This window comes from Bombyx mandarina, chromosome 06, assembly GCF_030267445.1.
Source record: "Bombyx mandarina strain Sakado chromosome 06, ASM3026744v2".
NCBI lineage: Eukaryota > Metazoa > Arthropoda > Insecta > Lepidoptera > Bombycidae > Bombyx > Bombyx mandarina.
The window spans coordinates 8422859-8443334 of record NC_143213.1 but is presented as its reverse complement, the minus strand read 5'-3'; the positions used below and the strand labels follow the sequence as shown (position 1 = coordinate 8443334).

Sequence of the window (20476 nt, the reverse complement as noted above, 5' to 3'; positions counted from 1 at the left end):
GTGGCGCATTTACGTTGTAAATGTCTATGGGCTCCAGTAACCACTTAACACCAGGTGGGCTGTGAGCTCGTCCACCCATATAAGCAATAAAAAAAGGGTGCGTGTACTTATTTATATACGAGCGTAAGAAGTTATACATACTTTATTTTATTAAATTTATTTCTTTTTTTTATATAAATTTTAATCAATTTGAAAAAAAAAAACGATTAAACAACATCCTCAAACACGCATATTGGACATCCCTTTTCTTAACATCGTATAAATTCGGTATTTCTCGGTACGGTTCGGAAAGTTCACATGCAGCTATATTCAGACTCGCCAAGCTACGTCGGTCGTATTGTAATGAGCGATTTAGTGGGCAACTTCATTTCTGTTAATGTTGTGTCACGGTGCGCGCGCATCGTAAAATTTCACTCTCATAAATTTTTCATAACGCGCCTAAAGAAGAATAACTTCAAAAAAAAAACTTGCTCAGTTTCACCACCAAATCCTAATTTTTAATCGAAATGATATTTCTCCTCAGGTCATTACATTTCTACAAATTTCATCGCAAAATCAATTTCATTTATTTCAATATGTTGTACCACGTGCATACCTTTGTAAAAAAAACATTTCTTCAGATTTTTAAATCAAAATCCATATAGTATGGGCTATGATCCCTTTGCCTATAAAATTGGGCATAAAAAGTTTTAGGGTTGAAGTCAGTTGAAGATCTCTATTTTAATAAGTGTATAATCTATGGTTGAAGAAGACAGAGAAGGAATAGATGTTTTTTTGACGAAAATCGAAGTGCATGCAATTTTAAATAAAAATACTGAGGGCTCTGGTTTCAAAAATTCACTCACTAAAGTTTGTGCTAAATAAAACAAGATGTTTCGATACGTACTCACAATCCTCTTAATAAATTCATGCTATCGCAGCTTAGGTCTTCCTGTGCCTTCCTCACCGAAGCCAGTTTCGGCATTATTGAAAGAACTTTCAGATCGTTGTGAAAATCAGTTTTTGAATAAGCAAATTAAGTCGGCCATAGATCAGTGTCCGCAAGACCCGCGGAAAGAATTTAAATGTTTGCTGTTTTATGATATGGCCAACCGCTTGTGCTTGGCCACTAATACGTCACAAATTACTTTAAAGGAAGATTACGTAGCCGAAATTAATAAGGAACAAACCTTGGACAATGTGTGTTCAGAAGCGAAAAACTGGGTCCTATCAAAATTTACTGACTATAAACTTTACTCAAGTAAAATTCTACAAGTTGGATGCTCTGATGTTTGTGGTGTCGACGTTTGGACTAATTTAGATGTTAACTTTTATTGTAAATTTTACAAATGGGGTGACGAATTATTGAAAACTCAACCACATGTTGTGGCCAATCCAGGCCATGAGAGCATAATTAAGACCATATCTGAGCCAAAACAAAATGACTCACTTGATATCATTGTCAGTGCAGGAACTAATGAAAAACCTAAAGACAAAGCTATTCAGTCACCAGAAAGTTCATCCAGTCCAATTAATGCTAGTTCAAAATTACCACCACTGAATGAGCAAGAAACCCTTAAGCAAGCTAAGTCAAATCAAGACCAGGAACTAAAAAGTGATGTACTACCTGAACTAAAACCCAATGTGCCTCAGAATGTAATACCAAATGCATCATCTGATAAACAACCTCAAGTTATCAAACAGGTTCCATTTATTGCTCCAGTTGCTGAGAAAATCGAGAAACATGAAGAACCAAAATCAAACAGCGTAATTGAAAATCCGAATATCAACCCCCAAGAAGATATTGATGACTACCCAGGAAATGATGGTTTGTGTAGTGTAAAAATATATATGAGAAAGTGGCTTTTTTATTATTGGGATCCTTCCTCATTCATGTCGGAGCCTATAACAGACTTTATCTTTTTAAGATGTAGTAAGCAGGACATACATTCATGGCTTTGACTACATACATCAAAAGAGAGCAGTTTCCGTATTACATATATTTAAAATTAACAAGAAGTGAACTTCAAAGCATATTTTAATTGTTATTTATTTATGTTTTAAAAATATAATATAAACTAGTACATGTAATGTAAATTAAAAGAACATTATTAAATTAGCTGAAATTGTATCTTCAGATTCTGAGATTCCCAAAAATGATCCTGATGCTGCTGATGAAGACAATGTGGAGGATCCAGGTTTTGAGGATGATAAACAACAAAAGGAGAAAAAGGATGATAAGATTAATGCAAAGGTAGTGCCGGTTATATCAAATCCTAACGATCCTCCGCAAAAAGGTAATTATTAATTCAGTTAAAACTTATTCCTTAGCAATCACCTCCAGGCCTTGCATGGTTAAGATAAGCAATTTAATATAATTGATTTTAAGTGCTTGTTTGTCTCCCATTTTGAATAAGTTAGCAGATTTCCATAAATACTTTTATTTAATACAATATAATAGTAGCTGGAACTGATGCATTTTTCAAATCTAGTATGTATTTAAGTAATTTGTCATTTCCAGCATCTAAAGAAGAAAATGAACAATTTGAAGAGAATAAACAGGACAATATTAAAGTTGAACCAGCAATGCCATCATTTAGAGAAGTAAAACATGCAGGTAATTTTTATTTATGATTACTCTGAATGGTCACACCATCATTACTAGTTTCCATAGATACTACATTGTGAATGCCACTACTCATCAAAGTATTACATTGAAGAAGTATCAGTTGTATTGAAATATATACTATTGTATCATTGAGACTTGATGCTTCATACCTTGGTTACTGAACTGGTGAGTATGAACTCGCTTCATATTTTATTTACATGATCAAAGAATTTAGGAATGAATAGAGAAACTCAATGCAAAAATTAAGGTAAGCAGAATTGTACAAAGTATAGACAGATCAGGAAGTAGATGGTGCTAGAGTTAATCTAGTTAGCATATATTTGGTTTTTGAATAACAGCTGAATTTGTTATTTCACAAAAAATAATAAAGAGGCTAGTAGTTAGTGATTTATATGTTTATTATTATTATTAGGTTAGGTTTTATTAACACCTTGTTGACTTCCAGTATTGTTGTCTATGAATATTTCATAACAGTTGGGGGATAGGCTCAATGATATATAACGGCAAAAAATCAGCTCTTTTGTTGTTTTCAACTAATACAAATATTGAAATGTAAAACATTCGTAAAGAAAAGACAATAAATTTATCTTATTGAATCGAAACCTACAAGCTGCAAAATATATTTGTAAGGAGTTGGAAAATAACAAACTTGTGTAAACAGATGTTTTAGTTTCTAGTTAAGTCATTGTATGTAATCGATTGTTAAGGAAACAATAATTGTTAGCACAAGGTTATAAAACCATCTTTTAGCATAATTCATAATACGGGTACATAACTATTCCTCTTATTGTATTAAAATTTATGCTCAACAAGTTAGAGGATCATCACTACGCTGGTAGCAGGAAAACTAAATCCTTACAAATCATTACAAAGTTTGGTCTCGTTATCAATTTTGGAGTCTAACGTCTGCTATCATTATGACCTTTTTTGTGTGTCGTTTGTGATTGAACAGTTGGGTCACGCCCAATTGCTGAAATGTAAAGGTTGCACGTAGAAAGAATGCTTTTCTATCTATTCGCTGGTGGCTTAAGGGTCTATTCCACTCACGCTCGGACGAGTAGTAGTCGATAGAATTTGCTAACACTAGCCCTAGCCAGAGCAGGGCTTCGCAGAATCTACCGTCGAATCAATATCGCGACCCAATAAAAAAATCTCTGATCTGATCACGGCTGTGCTTTTCTTGGGGTTAATGTTGTTGCTGTAATAGTAATTGTTGTTGTTGTAACGGGCCAGAAAGTTCTTGAATGGCGACCGCGTGCTGGAAGACGTAGCGTTTGTAGGCCTCCCACAAGATGGACCGACGATCTATTGAGGTTCGCGGGGATCCGCTGGATGCAGGCAGCGCAGGACCGGTCTTTGTGGCTAGGCTTGGGGGAGGCCTATGTCCAGCAGTGGAAGACTGTGGGCTGATGAAGAATGTTGTTGCGCCACTTCAGGAATCAATGACCTAATTCGGTTGGGCAAACTGGAGTTTCTTATGCAAGAACGACATCTTTCTACTCGAGTAGCAGATAACCGTGTCATCGGCGAAAAGGGTCATTTGGGTCGCTCGCAACCGGGGAATGTGGTTTATATAAAGGCTAAAAAGTAGCGGGGAGAAAGGGGCCGCCTCAGTGTGCGCTTGGCCGATATTTGTTGGGGGAGAGAGCGAGTCGTCTCCACTCGATATAAAAAAAACGGCTTTAATAGAGCTTATTAAATTCCACCTACCGTTTTACTTAAGCATTTAATTCCCATTGTGAGAAAACTTTAAACTTGAACTTGCTTACTAGAAATCGCTACGGTGGTTATCGATCTCCAGCTCAGCGGGATTTACGAAGCCCGCTTGTATGGTGACCAACTCTATTATGTTAAAGGTTTCAGGCATCGCTATAGGTGTGAAATTAATATACGGCAAAAATCACACACCCATCCATTCTCCACACGTTTTATTAGCCTGACCTATACCAATTGCAAATAAATCTTTTTACGTCATGTCCAGCAACTTCGTAACATCGGATTAATTTGAAAATTTCACACGCATCAAGGTCTGATGATAACAAAAATAATTTTATTACTTTGGCCTAATATGACCAGCATTAACAAAAAAATAAAAGAAAAAGTTTGACCAAGGCGTTTGACAAAACGTGTGACCTATCTTTCCCTATTTATATGTTACATAACAATTCTAAATAAGATTAAGTAATGAGGTATCAATTATAATAGTCTTAGTAGGCATTTGTCTAGAAATTATAGCTGATTTAACTACTTGTGTTATATTATTTAAAAATATGTTTAATGATATCAAAATCAGTTGAATACATTGAAAATGAATTTTTACCATATACAAGAAACCTATTCTTTTTGATTTATTTTATTTAGTTTAAAATACAGATAGTGTTAAGGACTACACTAATGTATCTACCTTATATAATAATATCTTTTGAATTTCAGAGTTCTACCCGAGCACTATCCAAGATGGATATCCGGATGACGATCACTTCTTCACGTTTTTCCTGACCGCTGTTATTTTGGTTGTAGTCATTTACGTATTGTATTACAACAAGAGCAGAGTTGGAAAATTGGTAAGCAATGTTTTAATAAAACTCATTTTTTATTAATTGCTTATGTTGGGCAAAGTAGTACAAGGCCGGTCTTACGTGGTTACAAGAGATAACAACGTACTTTTTTATTACGAATGTAGGCAGATGACCATACGGCCCATTTGATAGTGAGATATTACCATTGCTCTATATAGGGTAACCCTAAGCGGCTGCTTTCTGCTGAGGACCCTCTTGAAACCTCTCTCGAAGGACAGTCTTGGGCAACATCGTGAGGTGTAGCTTATTCCAAAGTTGAATCCTGCAGACGGGCAACCAATTTTTCTGATGAAATACGTACTTGACAAATGTTCATGATTGCCACAGCGAAGGCAATCGTGAAGTAACATCGTATAATAAAAATCAAACCCGTAAAATTATAATTTGCGTAGTTACTGGTGGTAGAATCTCTTGTGAGACCCCACGGGTAGGTACCACCACCCTGTCTATTTCGGCCGTGAAGCAGTAATGCGTTTTATTTTGAAGGGTGGGGCAGCCGTTGTAACTATACTGAGATTTTAGAACTCATATCTCAGAGTGTATGGCGGCATTTACGTTGTAGATGTCTATGGGCTCCGGTAAACACTTAGCACCAGGTGAGCTGTGAGCTAGTTCACTCATCTATGCAATAAATAAAAAGTATGTTGGTGGTATTTACCCAATTTATTACTTAAAAAAACTTAATCAAAAGTGTGCTTGTTAAGATACATTAATAAAGTGTGTGACACGTATGTATGCTTAAGGTGTCTTTTCGTAAACTTACAGGTTCTCGGTCTGATCGTCGAAGGACGTCAAGGCAGAAGGAGAAACAGCAGAGGTCATGCTTATCGTCGCTTAGATACATTAGAACAAGCTATGAGTTCCAATACTACAGCGCCACCGAGCAAAATTATATACTAAACTATATAGTGAAAATAGCTCGTTTTTTAACAAGATTTCATTTTATTCACATCAAGTAAAACATTTTTAACAATACAATAAAAGTCTGCTTTAAATCTGCAAAATTTGAACACAACATTCTTAACATTTATAACGTGTCTTTGTTTCCGTATTCGAGCCAATTATGCTCAACTTAAAGCTGCTAGAAAGTTTACGAATATAAAATAATATCCTGAAAATACGATTTCAAATAAATAAAAATTATTGGAAAATAATATACGATATTAATAATTATAAAAATAAAAAAAATAAAATTTTTTAAATAGCATCCTCATTGGAAATGTATGACTAATATTTGAGGATTCTAATTAATTCAGTCAAGTGTTGCCTGCAATAAACTAAGGTTTATTTTTTTAATTGCACATTCATTTTGTATTGTATGTATTATTCTAAAAAAAGTATCTTTCGATATTATAAAGTTTAAAACTGCTGAGTTAATTAATTGATGTCGGCGATCAAATCAAACTATAATTATTACTTTGCATGTTTTTAATGGAATACATTCATTTATTTTTTATACTGTAGCCCTCTTTTGTTCTGTTCTGTTTCAGTGAATGAAAATCAAACAGTTTATAAATATTACAGTACAGTTCAATATTTACAAAATAGTTTTCTCATGACTTGCCTTTTTAATTTATTTTCGACATATAAATAAAACAAGGCTTGAAATACGTGTACGTATTAGTTAATTATTTGGTGGTTGACAAAATAAAAATCATGGTGAAGATAAATAGTTTATTCTCACTAGGAATTTGCCATTTTAAATGATATGTATATTGTAATGGCACGCCTCCTTTCCCTTTGAATTATGTTGGCATGTGAGTCGTCTATTATCAAAGGTGGCAATCTGTGCATTTGGACAAAATTTTTTTATTGATATGTCAATACCGATTGATTTGAATATAATCGTCTCCTTCAAAGAATACGGTTCAAAACCTGCATTAAATAAAGGTTAATAGTTAACCTGTTATTTATCTAAGATGTCGTTCCGAAGAGTTTTGTGACTGCCAATGGAATAAATACAAAGTCAATAATTCGTTTTTCTGATTTACCAATCATTGTTCAAAAGTCAGATTGCCGGCTTTGATAATAGTCGACTCATGTATAAGAAAAGCAAAATATTTTTTCTCAAAAAAGAGGATCTTATAATTCTTCAGAATAGATAGATGACAGTAAGTTTGATGATAGTATTGCTGCTCCGCTAACCGCAGCTTGATTTCTTTGTATGATCCAATCGAAGTACAATATAGCTTAGAATAAAGATTAAGTCTAAAATGAATTTACTTATTTGACCTGTGATTTTATTAACGAACGGAAAACTTAATGCGATTTTTTTATTTGTACGTTATAATATTTTTGCGTAACATTTATTCCTATTAAAATTCCTTATTTATTTAACTTTATATATTTAAATTAATATAATAATTAAAATAAATTACGCATATAGGCATGTATGTTTTAAGTTATCATAGTACATAAAGATTATAATTAGATACACTAGTCCATAGTCACTTGTAATGCGTTTATTGTTGAATGAATAAATGTCCATTATGTGTTATGTGGTCTAAAATCCACTATATGTTATGAAATATTGTGTAAAGATTTTGATAAAATTTTAATTTCGGATTTTATCTCTTTTTTCACATTATTTCAGTAGAACAATGAGTACAGGAGTTTAATTATTATATTCTCCAAATTTCTCACATTTCAAAGAAAACCATTACTGGTGATCGGAAAATGTTTTGTGAAATTCGATGTCCCCGCTTAAAGTAGTTGATAATTATAATATTTGTCATTAATTTGCTAGATTGTGTTTAGCGTTCAACTTACTGATGTAACGCCACATTAGCAATCGATTGACTCGTGAATAATATTGGTATAGAGCGAAATCCGATTAAACAGAATGTGGTTAGAAAAATAGCTTTATCGATTTTGGATTGTTTATGATTATTAAAAACATAATTGACACAAGGAAAGTTTATTGTATACTATTTGTTCGATATTATTCGATAGCGTCCATTTGATAAACATTTGAGACATTTACACGATCCAGCGATAATATCGATATTATGAGCCACGAGCTCTTTACCAAATATCATTATATTGCTTTAGTAAAATTCTAGTTTAATTCGAAATTTGAATTCGAAAAACTATAAATCAATCTATTCAAAAATCATTCTTACTATTATCACGACGTCATCTTTGTTATTGTTCAACTTTACAAAATTTACCAAATTAGACGCAAACGTGACGACAAATATGTGCAATACTGCATTTGAGTCGTCTATTATCAAAGGTGGCAATCTGTGCATTTGGACAAAAAAATGTTATTGATATGTCAATACAGATTTGTTTGAATATAATCGTCTCCTTCAAAGAATACGGTTCAAAACCTGCATTAAATAAAGGTTAATACTTAACCTGTTATTTATCTAAGATGTCGTTCAGAAGAGTTTTGTGACTGCCAATGGAATACAAAGTCAATAATTCGTTTTTCTGATTTACCAATAATTGTCCAAAAGTCACATTGCCGGCTTTGATAATAGTCGACTCATTTGTCTAAAAATTATAACTGAGGAAATCGAATGCTCATCACATAATAATTTATATTAAAGTAAATTATATATTCGAAATTGTCCTTATAAATCGGCTCCCAATTATCATCGTAATAAATTGATATCCGGTTGTGAAAATTATCTAAGGTATTAAATTTCTGAGTATTAATAAGGCTTGAATTGTGTATCTGTTTAGATTTAATATTCACTTTCGTCCTCCAAGGGCTAGTGGCTAAGGTTAGACTTATTATGATTTGTGTATAAATTTAATAAAAAAAATATAATATGAACATTGGTTTCTCATTTTACAATTTTTAACTCTTCGGGTTTTTTTTTGTGTGCCTTCCTGTTCCTTGTTCTATTTAATGTTAGTGATAAAGTAATTGGGAGGAGTTGCGGTCAGCAACATTGCTAGTATAGCGTACTAAATTATCTAGTCGAAATTCGACTATAATTAATTGAAATTATAATTTTGTACACTATTATGATTCAATTGTTAAAGACTATTATAGGTCTATAATCACAAATTTCGCCAAGAATACACTTTAGACTCAATTTGACCACATATACATAAGCAATAAGAAAAGTTTGACAATAAACAAATAGTGCGTGTGTGTGTGTCAAACACATGGTAGTGTGTGTAATGTTTGTATTTATTGATTTTATGTATTTTTATAGTATAATTTAAAAAATATTAACTACATAGTTCCATTATACCAATTGTTAGTAGTCCCAAGAATAAAACAATATGAGGGTATAGTAACCGACAAACTTCTTGAGCAAATGACCTTGACTGCGCAGAACCGAATTTTAGATCACTTTGGTGGTGAGGGTGAGGCGCGACGGCAGGGGAAATCGTATCGAGCGCGTTATTGGTAGATCAGTCAAACCTTGCGTCCCGCACCGCGCCCTCGTTCCGCTTGCTCCCAAAAGTACGCTTGCGTACAGTGAAAAGTCTATCGTTATTAATCGTTAAGTTATTTGTTATAATTGCTTGTTGACTTTGTTGCTATTGCTATTTGTTGAGTGTTTGTTGATTTTTTATAAAAAATACACTATGCCGCGACAAACTGGTGTAGTATTCAAAAGAAAGGGTAGAAAAATTGTGTACGACGTATATTGATTCATTATAAAACAGGGGAAGAATGATATGGAAAAAATAAAACAGACTTCGGAAGCAACAAAAACATCCGTGAGTACTGTTAGGTGCATTATTAACGAAGCTAAAGGCTTTGGCTTGCTCGCCGTGTTTCGGACTCCGGGTAAGAAAAGATCAGGGAAGAAGAAAGTTACCGGAATGGATAGTTTCGTTCCATCTGTAATAAAAAGATGTAATCATAATAACTACATAACAAGCAGCGAAACTCCGTACCGTAGAAAGGCTTCGAAAAATTTAAAGAAGATATAAATTTTAATGGCTCGGTATGAAGTTTACGACGAATTATGAAAGAGCTAGGCTTCAGATGAAAAAAAAAACAGAAAATAATCGGAAGCTGGTAATTGAAAAAAGTTACATTCGATTACTACGAATCGAATAACTTCAAAAAATAATTAATTATAGACAAAAAAGTAGACCGAACCGACCGAGTTGTAAACTACACCGATGATCCCTATGTCGACTCATCACGATGATGGCAACTCGGGTGATAAAAACAGTGATGATGATGGTCAAGATTATGATAACGAAAAAAATAATTACAAATACCTGCTTCGCTTCTACTGAACCAAGACCTGGCAACAGCTCTAGTTTTGACTTAATAGAAGGAATATCTATTTTACCCCAAGATTAAATTATTACAATTATTAACCTATATTTTTTGTTGATGTTCTCATAAATATATAAATAAATACACATGTTGATTTTAATAATTTAATTGCATTATGACGCAGAGTAAATAATGTTTTTGCACGTGAGTGTACCATGCGCAACCTTACCCCCACTACGTCAACAAATGCTCAAGAAGTTTGCCGGCTATTATATTTATAGTACATATTGTTTGCGAGAATTGATTATGCATGCTCGGTTGGAATGCTTCTACTCCTCACCAAAAGGTGTGTCCAGTAAACTGTAGTTTAAATAATTAATTAAAAAAATTATTATTTAAACCACAGTTTACTGGATGTCTCGATGCATTAGGATTGAAAAGTAAAACCACAAGTCTTCACAAAATTAACTTTCGTTTTAACAATGCCGGACATTCTTAGATGATTTTTTTTTACCGCAGACATTAAAAGTCACATCAAGCAGTCCAAAACTCGGGAGACTCTATTTTGTGAATGAAATCAAACGGAGCGTCTTGCAAGGGCGGATCCAGCTTTGGCGCCAGGAGGGGGTTACATAGTTAGTCGTGGCCAAGTCAAGAAGTTATAATTTAATTTTGATGACATTAGATACAAGTAAAAATCATTATGTTCAATTAGTGGTCCACCTAAGTCCTGGAAACAGCTCAGGGGGGGTCATGACCCCCATGACCCCCCTGGATACGCCGTTGCCGTCTTGTAGTTTTTTATAAATGCTGAAACTCGTATTCCTTTAATAGACTTTCGACCTATACATTTCATTTGTCTTTATCTTGTGAAATCAAGGATTTAATTGAAATTCAGATCAGATATTACTACTGCCATCTGTATTTTTATTTGACAACATAAAAAACGTTATAGAATGAATGCTCAAATTTTTGTTTTATTTTTTCATTTGCATAAGCAATCAGAGATGGCGTTACTGTTTTATTTCGTGGTTTTTACAGTTAGGAGGAAAAATCTTTATGACAAAAAAATTCGACGCAAATTTTCAACAGACATATCGAGTTTCATAAACAGATGAGTGCGTCACAGCAATAGTAGGTACTGGTAGGCACTGAACGGATCCAAGATTAGTCCTTTTTTTGTTGCTTAAAAGGATGGACAAGCTCACGGTCCTCCTGGTGTTAAGTGGTTACCGGAGCCCATAGACATCTACAATGTAAATGCCGCCAGCCATTTAGAGGCGTGAGTTGTAAGTTTCGGTTTTATAATACAACTGCTAAGCTACTCTTTAAACTCAATCGCAATACTGCTTCACGGCAGAAGTTGGGAAAGCGGCCCCCGACTCGGCAGCGCAGTACGGGTTGGTGCAGAAGGTGCTCAGCTGCCCCTCTGTCGGTCTGCCGCCTCCTTCCGCGATATGGTAGATTCGCGGAAGTCTAGCAACACCTTCCAGGAATCTTCGCTACGGAGCATCGTAGGTACGATTGGCAGTGGCAAGTCCGGGCCATTTGTACGACGAGGAGACGGCGCCCTACCATGCGGATCAGTGCGCGAGCGTGTGCTCTACCGTATCGTCGTCGCAGACACAGTAGTGGTACTCTATTGTCGGCGGAATCTTCTACGTCGGAAGAGAGGAATCGATAAGTTTAATCGATTAATCCTCTCGGAGTGGGACGGCATAACTCGTTCGGATATCTGAAAATAGCTGAAGGCTTTTTTTTTTCACTTGAGTTACAAAACAAAATTGTTGTTACAACCAAAGTCGTGCAAAGATAAAGTTTGAAATAAAGAACGGTATTTCATCTTAAACCAGAAAATTCTAACAGTATGGATTCTAAAATGCTACTCCCACAAAAAATGTTCTAAAAACAAGCGCAAAAGTTGAACGAGAAAGCAAAACAAAGCTGAAATAAAATTATCATAGGGATAACAAAAATTTTGTTCGACACTAGACTTAATAAAAGTAAAGAAACCTTTCTAAGTATGCGGTGATCCTCGAAACAAAATACATCACGAGCAAAACTTCCTTTGTTTTACTGAGTTATGTGCTTGAATTAAATTTTCCCCTTCACCGCTCGCCCTTGCGGTTATGGTTAAGGTAAATAAAGTATTTTATGCATCGTTTGATCTTTGAAAAACATTCAGTTGTACTTCCAAAGTTGTTCTAAGATGAAATCTAAGTGGGTGAAATTTCACAGGCCTGAATGAAGTTAAAACAATGAACTTAAGCAAATAGCTTTCCAACAAACAGCTTTTGATAAATGCTAACATATAATGTAGGTACCAACGGTCATTCATATTTTCTTTTTCTTTCTTTTAGTGCTATTGTTGCCAGCATGGAGTTTATAAAATCTTCAATTATTTTTATTAAACAAAACACACCTACTTTGTGATATAAAATTTCACATAATTATGAATTAAAACACTAAATTAATTGATAATCATTTTTTTTATTTTTTATTGCTTAGATGGATGGAAGAGCTCACAGCCCACCTGGTGTTAAGTGGTTACTGGAGCCCATAGACATCCACAACGTAAATGCGCCACCCACCTTGAGATATAAGTTCTAAGGTCTCAGTATAGTTACAACGGCTGCCCCACCCCTCAAACTGAAACACATTACTGCTTCACGGCAGAAATAGGCAGGCAGAATATTTAATATGATCACGCACTTGACCGAACACTGTTAGGAAAAGACAAGAGGGAAGTTTAAGTAAAAAGCGCGATTGCTACATTTTAGAATAACACATGTCGAATGCGTTTAGGAATTGGTTTGTTAACTCACATAAAAATGAAATTTGATTTATTTGAAATTGCAATCAGTTGGGATGAAATTGTAAGAAACGAAATTGAATAAAACGAGATGAGATGAAATGAAATAAGGTTTCAGTAAATTAGTTGCAAGCTATTTCAGAGTTTAGTGGCCTTTTGGGAAGAATTCGATAAGTTAGGTCCTGTGATTTCATCTACCCAGATATCACCTGAAAGCTTATTAGCCAGTTAACCCTTCAAGAAGATCTTTGACGTCGTCGTGGCCTAAAGGATAAGACGTCCGGTGCATTCGTGTTGAGTGATGCACCAGTGCTCGAATCCCAGGTGGCTATCAATTTTTCTAATGAAATACGTACTCAATAAAATGTTCACGATTGACTTCCACGGTGAAGGAATAAGAAGAAGCAAGATTACTGGTAGGACCTCTTGTGTGTCCGTACGGGTAGGTACCACCACCCTGCCTATTTCTGCCGTGAAGTAGTAATGCGTTTCGGTTTGAAGGGTGCAGACGTTGTAACCATACTTGAGACTTTAGAACTTATATCTCAAAGTGGGTGGCGCATTTCCGCGTTGTAGACGTTTATGGGCTCCAGTAACCACTTAATACCAGTTGAGCTGTGAGCTCGTCCATCCATCTAAGCAATAAAAAAAATATTGTCCTCTGTATACTCTTGAGCTCTTGATTCGATTGTGATGTAACTTGGTACAGTTGTGGTTGACACTCCAGGGATAATTTCTGTCATAGAATTAGTATCATCAAGGTGAGATGGATGGTGCGTAAATAGTTTCAAGACAACAGCGATAAAAAGAACGAAGAGTGACCCTGTTCACCAGTTAGGTAATAAATATTTTACTCGAAATCGTGAACTGGTTCACAAGCTTCAACACTTTATGAGGGTGAGATGGGTTATACGATAAACGATTTAAACTGCTGATAACTCAAATTTACGCAAACCTTTATTTATACCTAACTAGTTTTGGAAATCCAAACCAATAGCATTTTATCGTTTTAAGGTTATATCCGAGTTAAAATTAGAAATTATAGCGGTATATTAGTTCCGTATTAATTTAACTAATGTGCGTAATTTAGTGGAAACATTCGATTCAATTTAAATCCTCTTAAAATTATTTGTTGTCTTTGTGAAATTTAGCAATTATTGATTGGGAATTACCAAAAGATATGTAGTGAACAACAAAATTAATAAAAAAATTCTTTTTAACACTTTTAACAACTTTTAACAATTTTAACACTTTCTTTTATAATCATTGATCTATATTTAAAATTATAATTATATATACATGTTATTCATAGTACGTAATATATATATATAGAAGCATATATGGAAGGCTTGGACTTTCAATACAGTGATATTTAATATATGTATACCTAGAATACTAAATCATCATGTCACTAAGCTAACTTATATCGCCATCGGTTAGAAAATTGTTCACAGATAATAATTGCCCTTTATCACTTTATAATACGAGTATTACAAAAAATATTGGGCTCTAAAAAAAGTGGTTATATAAATTCAAATAAGAACTATCTCCTAAGTTGGAGCAAACTACAGACAATGTGTGAGTTACATCAAAATCGAAGTATTAGTTCAGAATTTCATCGCGGACACACAAAATCACACGAAATTTTGAATAGATAGCGTGTGACACACCCTGTGTTGTATTTAAATTTACACAGAAAGAATCATACATTGTATAAAAGTGCAAGGCACCAACGGATATAAAAGTAATTTTGAAGAATTGTTTTTAGCTAACCAAAATAGTAGGTATAATCTTGATACTGATAAAATTGGTCTATTAATAAAAATACTAAACACATCGTATATACATATATTTATGAAGATAGACATAGCTTGTGCTTTTTATTTATGGAAGTGAGCTTCTCAGTGAGCTGTTACTGATGGAAGATTGGTGAATAAACTTCGATTATTGTCGGTTAACTCAATTATGACGTTGCTAAGTTTTACTGGCGATTGTGACAGAAGGGTCGAAGGCCATTACCGTTGACCCGGATCAAACAAGCCCATAAAGTTCTAGTAATAGCTTCCGTGAGCCGAAACTAAACAATATTGGATGCACGACCGTTTACGCTTTTGCCGAACCTAATGGATTCATTCGTTTGAAAGGCGTCGAAGATATGGCTCTGAAATTCAATTAGTATTTACATGAGTTAAATTAATAAACTAGTATTGATGTCTTTATTCTATAAATTAGGGTAGGCATTATACCCATTTGCTCATGCTTTTTGGTTTGCGAATTGTAAGCATTGAAATGGCTTTGGCAGATCAGTTAAGTTATAAAATTAATGGAGGATACAATATTATTACTGACTATTACTTTTGATAACGATGGATAGTGGGCAATGAGAAGATTATTCTGAAGGAGCTCTTCAAAAATGTTTATAAACTAACAAAAAAGAACTTGCCGAGTTTTTACAGAAGGCGAGTTACTTTTTGTTTTGTAGATACCTAAATATTTTTAAAGTGGGATTTCGTAAGATAAATGAGCTCGATTTTCGTCCTTCTACGGCGAGGACGACGAAATACTCTCCAAAATTAAATGTCATTGATCTCCACAAATTTGGGAACAAATGAGAGCCACTATAGCACATCAAGTTGTACAAGCATTCGATTTTGTATTTCATATCGATGTTTATTCAGTTGATATGTATTTAAACGCTTAGTGTAGGTTATAGTATAATTTATGGCTTTATTTTATTTTGGTGTTTTCATGTCACGATATGTCTCCTGGAGGGCTTTTTTTAAATGTTGTACATGAAAGCGTTAATAATGTAAATTAGTATTCTAAGCAAATAGAAGTTTGAGTATAGATAATAAATAACACACTTAATTGACTTTAAGTTTATCATAAGGAATAGCTTGCTTGTAATACCGGTCACTCACATTCGCACGAATACGCAAACCCGCAAGTGTAGGACGACATTTGCAAATGATTATGCAAAGTTTTCGCTGTATTCGCGGTTTTCCAAGCTGTGTCGGTTTTTTAATGGACATCAAAGCGCGCGAACCGCGATCATTCGTGAAGTCTCCCACACATTCGTGTGACCAGTTGCGCCCACGATTGCGAAGGTAACGGACGTTTCGCCATTTTCATAGTTCGTGACATCTACTGTGTAGCGTACCTTCATCATGGATTGGAACAACACTAATATGATGGAGCTCATTGAGCTCCTGCAAAATGAATCGACCATAACGGACCCTCAAAAGAAATCCCATAAAAACAGAATGGCCATTAATGACGTCTGGGAAAGAATTAAAAACACTCTTTCTCTTCAATGTTCTATTGGCGAATTAAAAAAGAAGATAAATTCGTGAGACATTCGTAAACAAGTGTAGGAGGAAGCGCAAACGTGTTCACAAATTGAATACCGAACCCATTTGCACAGCCGCTAAGTTTGCGAATGAAATTGAATGTAATTACTTTTCCTTGTCAAATTTACAGAGACGAAGTTCTCAAGTCGGTGTGTTTAAAGATTTAGTAAATTTTAATCGAGAAGTACTTGTTTAACATTATTACAAATATTGGAATAAATCGCTTCAAGTAAAATATACACTTTTATTTGTTGTTCCAGCAAAATTTGCCGATCACCGAAATGAAATTCTTAGATTTCATTTTACAAACAAAAACAAACATTTTCTTTTGATACTTAAGCACTCATTCTTCAAATGTAGAAAATACTTATTGTTACGATTTATTCGGGATATCTCACTGGTGCGTACTTTTTTGTTTAAAAAGAAAGACCTGTTTTTGCCGTATTTGTAATATTTTTATTGAACTGGGAAGTAGACACACATCCTTGCATCCATCTTTGACTAGGGTTTATGGTTTATTCCTTTAGTTTTTTGGGCTATGCTGGCTGTTGATCCGTGCTGGAGTCATGGTCTAGGCGGCTAGCCGATCCTTCGGCTGGTCGTAGGACCGTCGAGGCGATTCGCCCAGTCCTTGTGGATTGGGTGAATCGTGACAGAGGACACCTCAGTTTCCGGCTCACGCAGGTGCTCACTGGACATGGTTGCTTCGGTGAGTGCCACCATTGTGGTTGCGACTTGGACACGGCGGAGCACACGCTCGTCATCAGCCCCGCATGGAAGGGGTGGCACCGTGACCTCGTCGCAAAAATAGGACACGACTTGTCGTTGCGGAGTGGCATCGATAATCGGTGGCGACGAGTCGTGGAAGGCGATGCTCGACTTCTGCGAGTACACCATCTCACAGAAGGAGGCGGCGGGGCGCGTGAGAGATGCACAAGCCCGCCGCTGTCGAGCGAGGGCCAGAGAGGCGGAGTTCGCCCAAGCTACCAACATTGTGTATACGGAAAATCTTTACTAATTATCTGAACTTTCAGTGACTTTGGTCGGTCATATTGATCCCGGGGTCGATTTTTTCATATAAACAATTTTAGAATTCCGTGACTATAGAATTCAACACAACATAATGAACAACAGAAACACAAATTATTAGCAGCTTAAGCAGGAAATAGAAAGGCGCGTGAGCACTCTGAAGACAACCCATCAAAACCTATTGATGATAATATGTTTTGACGAATAAGTATAGTGAGGCTTTTGACTGCGTAGATTGAAACTGATTGTTCTTTAGAAGATGTAAGTTTTAAAATACTTGATTGGTAATTACCTCCTAGCTATTACTGCCGCGTACTAATCATGGGTTCCGGTTTGAAGATTAATCCCGTTCCAGCCGTTACAGAACAATATTGCGAGTTCAACCTCATAATTGAAGGCGGGTGGCGACATTCAGGTTGGGGTATCTAAGGGCTACGGTACGTCGTTGGTTGCCAGTACAGCAATAAACAGTGACACGGCTAAAGCCAACCGTTGTTACATTTTATCTGTGGTAACCAAAAAAAATAATGGGTATTCTGTAAATCATATTTAATTAAAAAGAATAAGTAAGCTTTTGCGTTAAAAAAATTTATGTAAATTACAATTACTTCATTCATAATAACGATTGTTCAGTATTTCCCAATAATAATCTGAAAATTTAACAAGTAATTGTGAATTTAAAGTTTGAGAATTGTGGTGAAGTACTAGCGGCAGAATTATTATTAAATTACTTAAAAAAATCTCAATTCGACTTTATGTTACCTTCAAACGTTTTATAGAAGATATTGATTTTACTTTTTTATTTGAAAGCCGATGCTTTCCATGTGGTCTCACTAAATTTTTAAAAAGTTTTGACTACTTATGTTTAATTATGAATATTGAACTCACTTTGACCATATTGATGATAGTTCTTTTACTTTGTTGAGCTCGGGTTTCTTTTTGATATATTTTTTTATTAATATTAGTTTAGATATAGGCAGGAAATCGCAGTCGATTGGGTAACAATAGGTCACTAGAGACTGAGGAATAGGGATTTTCAATGGTCCCTATCATAACATGGTTGAATCACGGTTATAATAGGTAGAGAGATAGCGACTAGAGAAATAAATAAAATCAAACTTATTTTAGGTTTATAAAGTCCAAAACAAAAGAAATATAGTGGATTTTGATTTTATTTACTAGTTTCTGAAATATTTGTTTTAGTTTGTAAGATTTATTCTCTGAAAGTACCTATGTTTTTTTCGAAATAGCTTAGTGAGTTTCCGAGCTTTCAAGGTTTTCAGTTAATATTGCAGATCTTAGATTATTACACCGATAGGACGTTTCAAGAGTTTATAAAGTTTTAACAGAATCTAAGCCTAAGAGGACGATTTCAATGTAGTCTATCAATAAGGATTGTATCATTGTTCAATTCAAATAAAGCTTGCTTGCTACTTGGATGCCACTGAGGAGCTTCTCAATAAGCTTGAGCGTTTGCAAAATTTGTGCATCCGTTTTATTTTTGGTCTCAAAATATATGATCATATTTCTGAATTTCGCAAAAAGCTCAAGTGGCTCCCAGTCCGTTTCCGCAGAAATACTAGAATGTTGTGCTTCCTATTTAATATCCTACATAATCCTAACTACCCACAATATTTACGTGATCGCTTTACCTACGCCCGTCCCTCCATTGCTCCTTGTAGAACACACATTAAAACTCTCCTCAAATGCCCTGTTCATAAAACACATGCTTACGCAAAATCATTTTCTGTACAAGCAGTTATACTTTGGAATTCCCTCCCTCCAAGCATACGAGCGTGCAAAACCATAGCAGCGCTCAAGAAATCTGTTAAAGAACATTATTTATCCTTACCATCTTAAATAAAGTATATATATTTGTATAATGTATTATAATATACAGTAAGTATATGTGTGTATGTTATATATATATATATATATGTGTGTGTGTGTGTGTGTGTGTGTGTGTGTGTGTGTGTGTGTGTGTATTTGTATGTATATATATTGTTTTGTATCTTGTAATATGTATATATTATTATATGTAATGTTTACTGTATGCATTAGGTTTGTGTTCCTAATTCTTTTTTCCTTTTGCGGGCCTACTGGAAGAGATTTCAGCATGAAATAAGTAGTACTCTGTACTTGTACTCTGTATCCTTATTGACGTGTCTTTTCTAATAGCTGTGTGTACAAAATATATTAAATAAATATATATATTAAATAAAGTAGAGTTGCTTGAAATTTTTGACACGATAAAATTATCATAATAGAAGTTGTCTTTCTTGAACACTAGGAAAATCACTTACTTGGAAACATTTATTTTCATTAAATTTGTTAGTGAAACTATCCTTGATCTGTTTCAATAGTTTGGATTTTAAGATGCCCATCGTATTTATCCTATATGGTATTATTTTTATTTATTTGCAAAGACTTTCATCTTTGTAAATACATTATATCCTTATAATAGATTGAATTCTGCTCGAATGTACATACTATGCTAGAATACAATAGAAATGTTTGCTTGCGTTCATCTGTCGATGGTATTGTGTAACTATCCGAACATCTGGAGCATTTCCTTACAGCTTTCCTCGCGGTTTCTTCCAGAGACATTAATGTCTACAGAGTATAAAATTTATCATCATCATCAATTATTATCAGCGCACAGTCGTCCACTGCTGGACAGACCTCTCCCCATCTACACCACTGAACCCGATCTTCGGCTTTCCCCATTCACCTCTTGCCAGTTACCCTTCGGAGGTCATCGCACCACTTAATCAAGGGGCATCCTACGTTACATTTTCCGCTGCACGGTCTTCAATCGAGAACCCGTCTACTCCAACCATCATCAGTTCTGTGGCATATATGGCCAGCCCACTGCCACTTCAGCTTGCTGAGTCTTTG

At 34.8% G+C, this 20476-nt stretch overlaps 1 protein-coding gene across 1 annotated transcript; it reads left to right on the top strand.

Annotated features, from left to right (window-relative positions):
* Nucleotides 1-728: 728 nt before the first annotated feature.
* LOC114241363 (uncharacterized) lies at nt 729-6380 on the top strand. Its single transcript, XM_028172176.2, has 5 exons — nt 729-1807; nt 2118-2276; nt 2501-2596; nt 5042-5172; nt 5953-6380. The coding sequence occupies exons 1-5, from the start codon at nt 871-873 to the stop codon at nt 6085-6087; spliced, it is 1458 nt and encodes a 485-aa protein (XP_028027977.2). The 5' UTR covers nt 729-870; the 3' UTR covers nt 6088-6380.
* The last annotated feature ends 14096 nt before the right edge of the window (nt 6381-20476 follow it).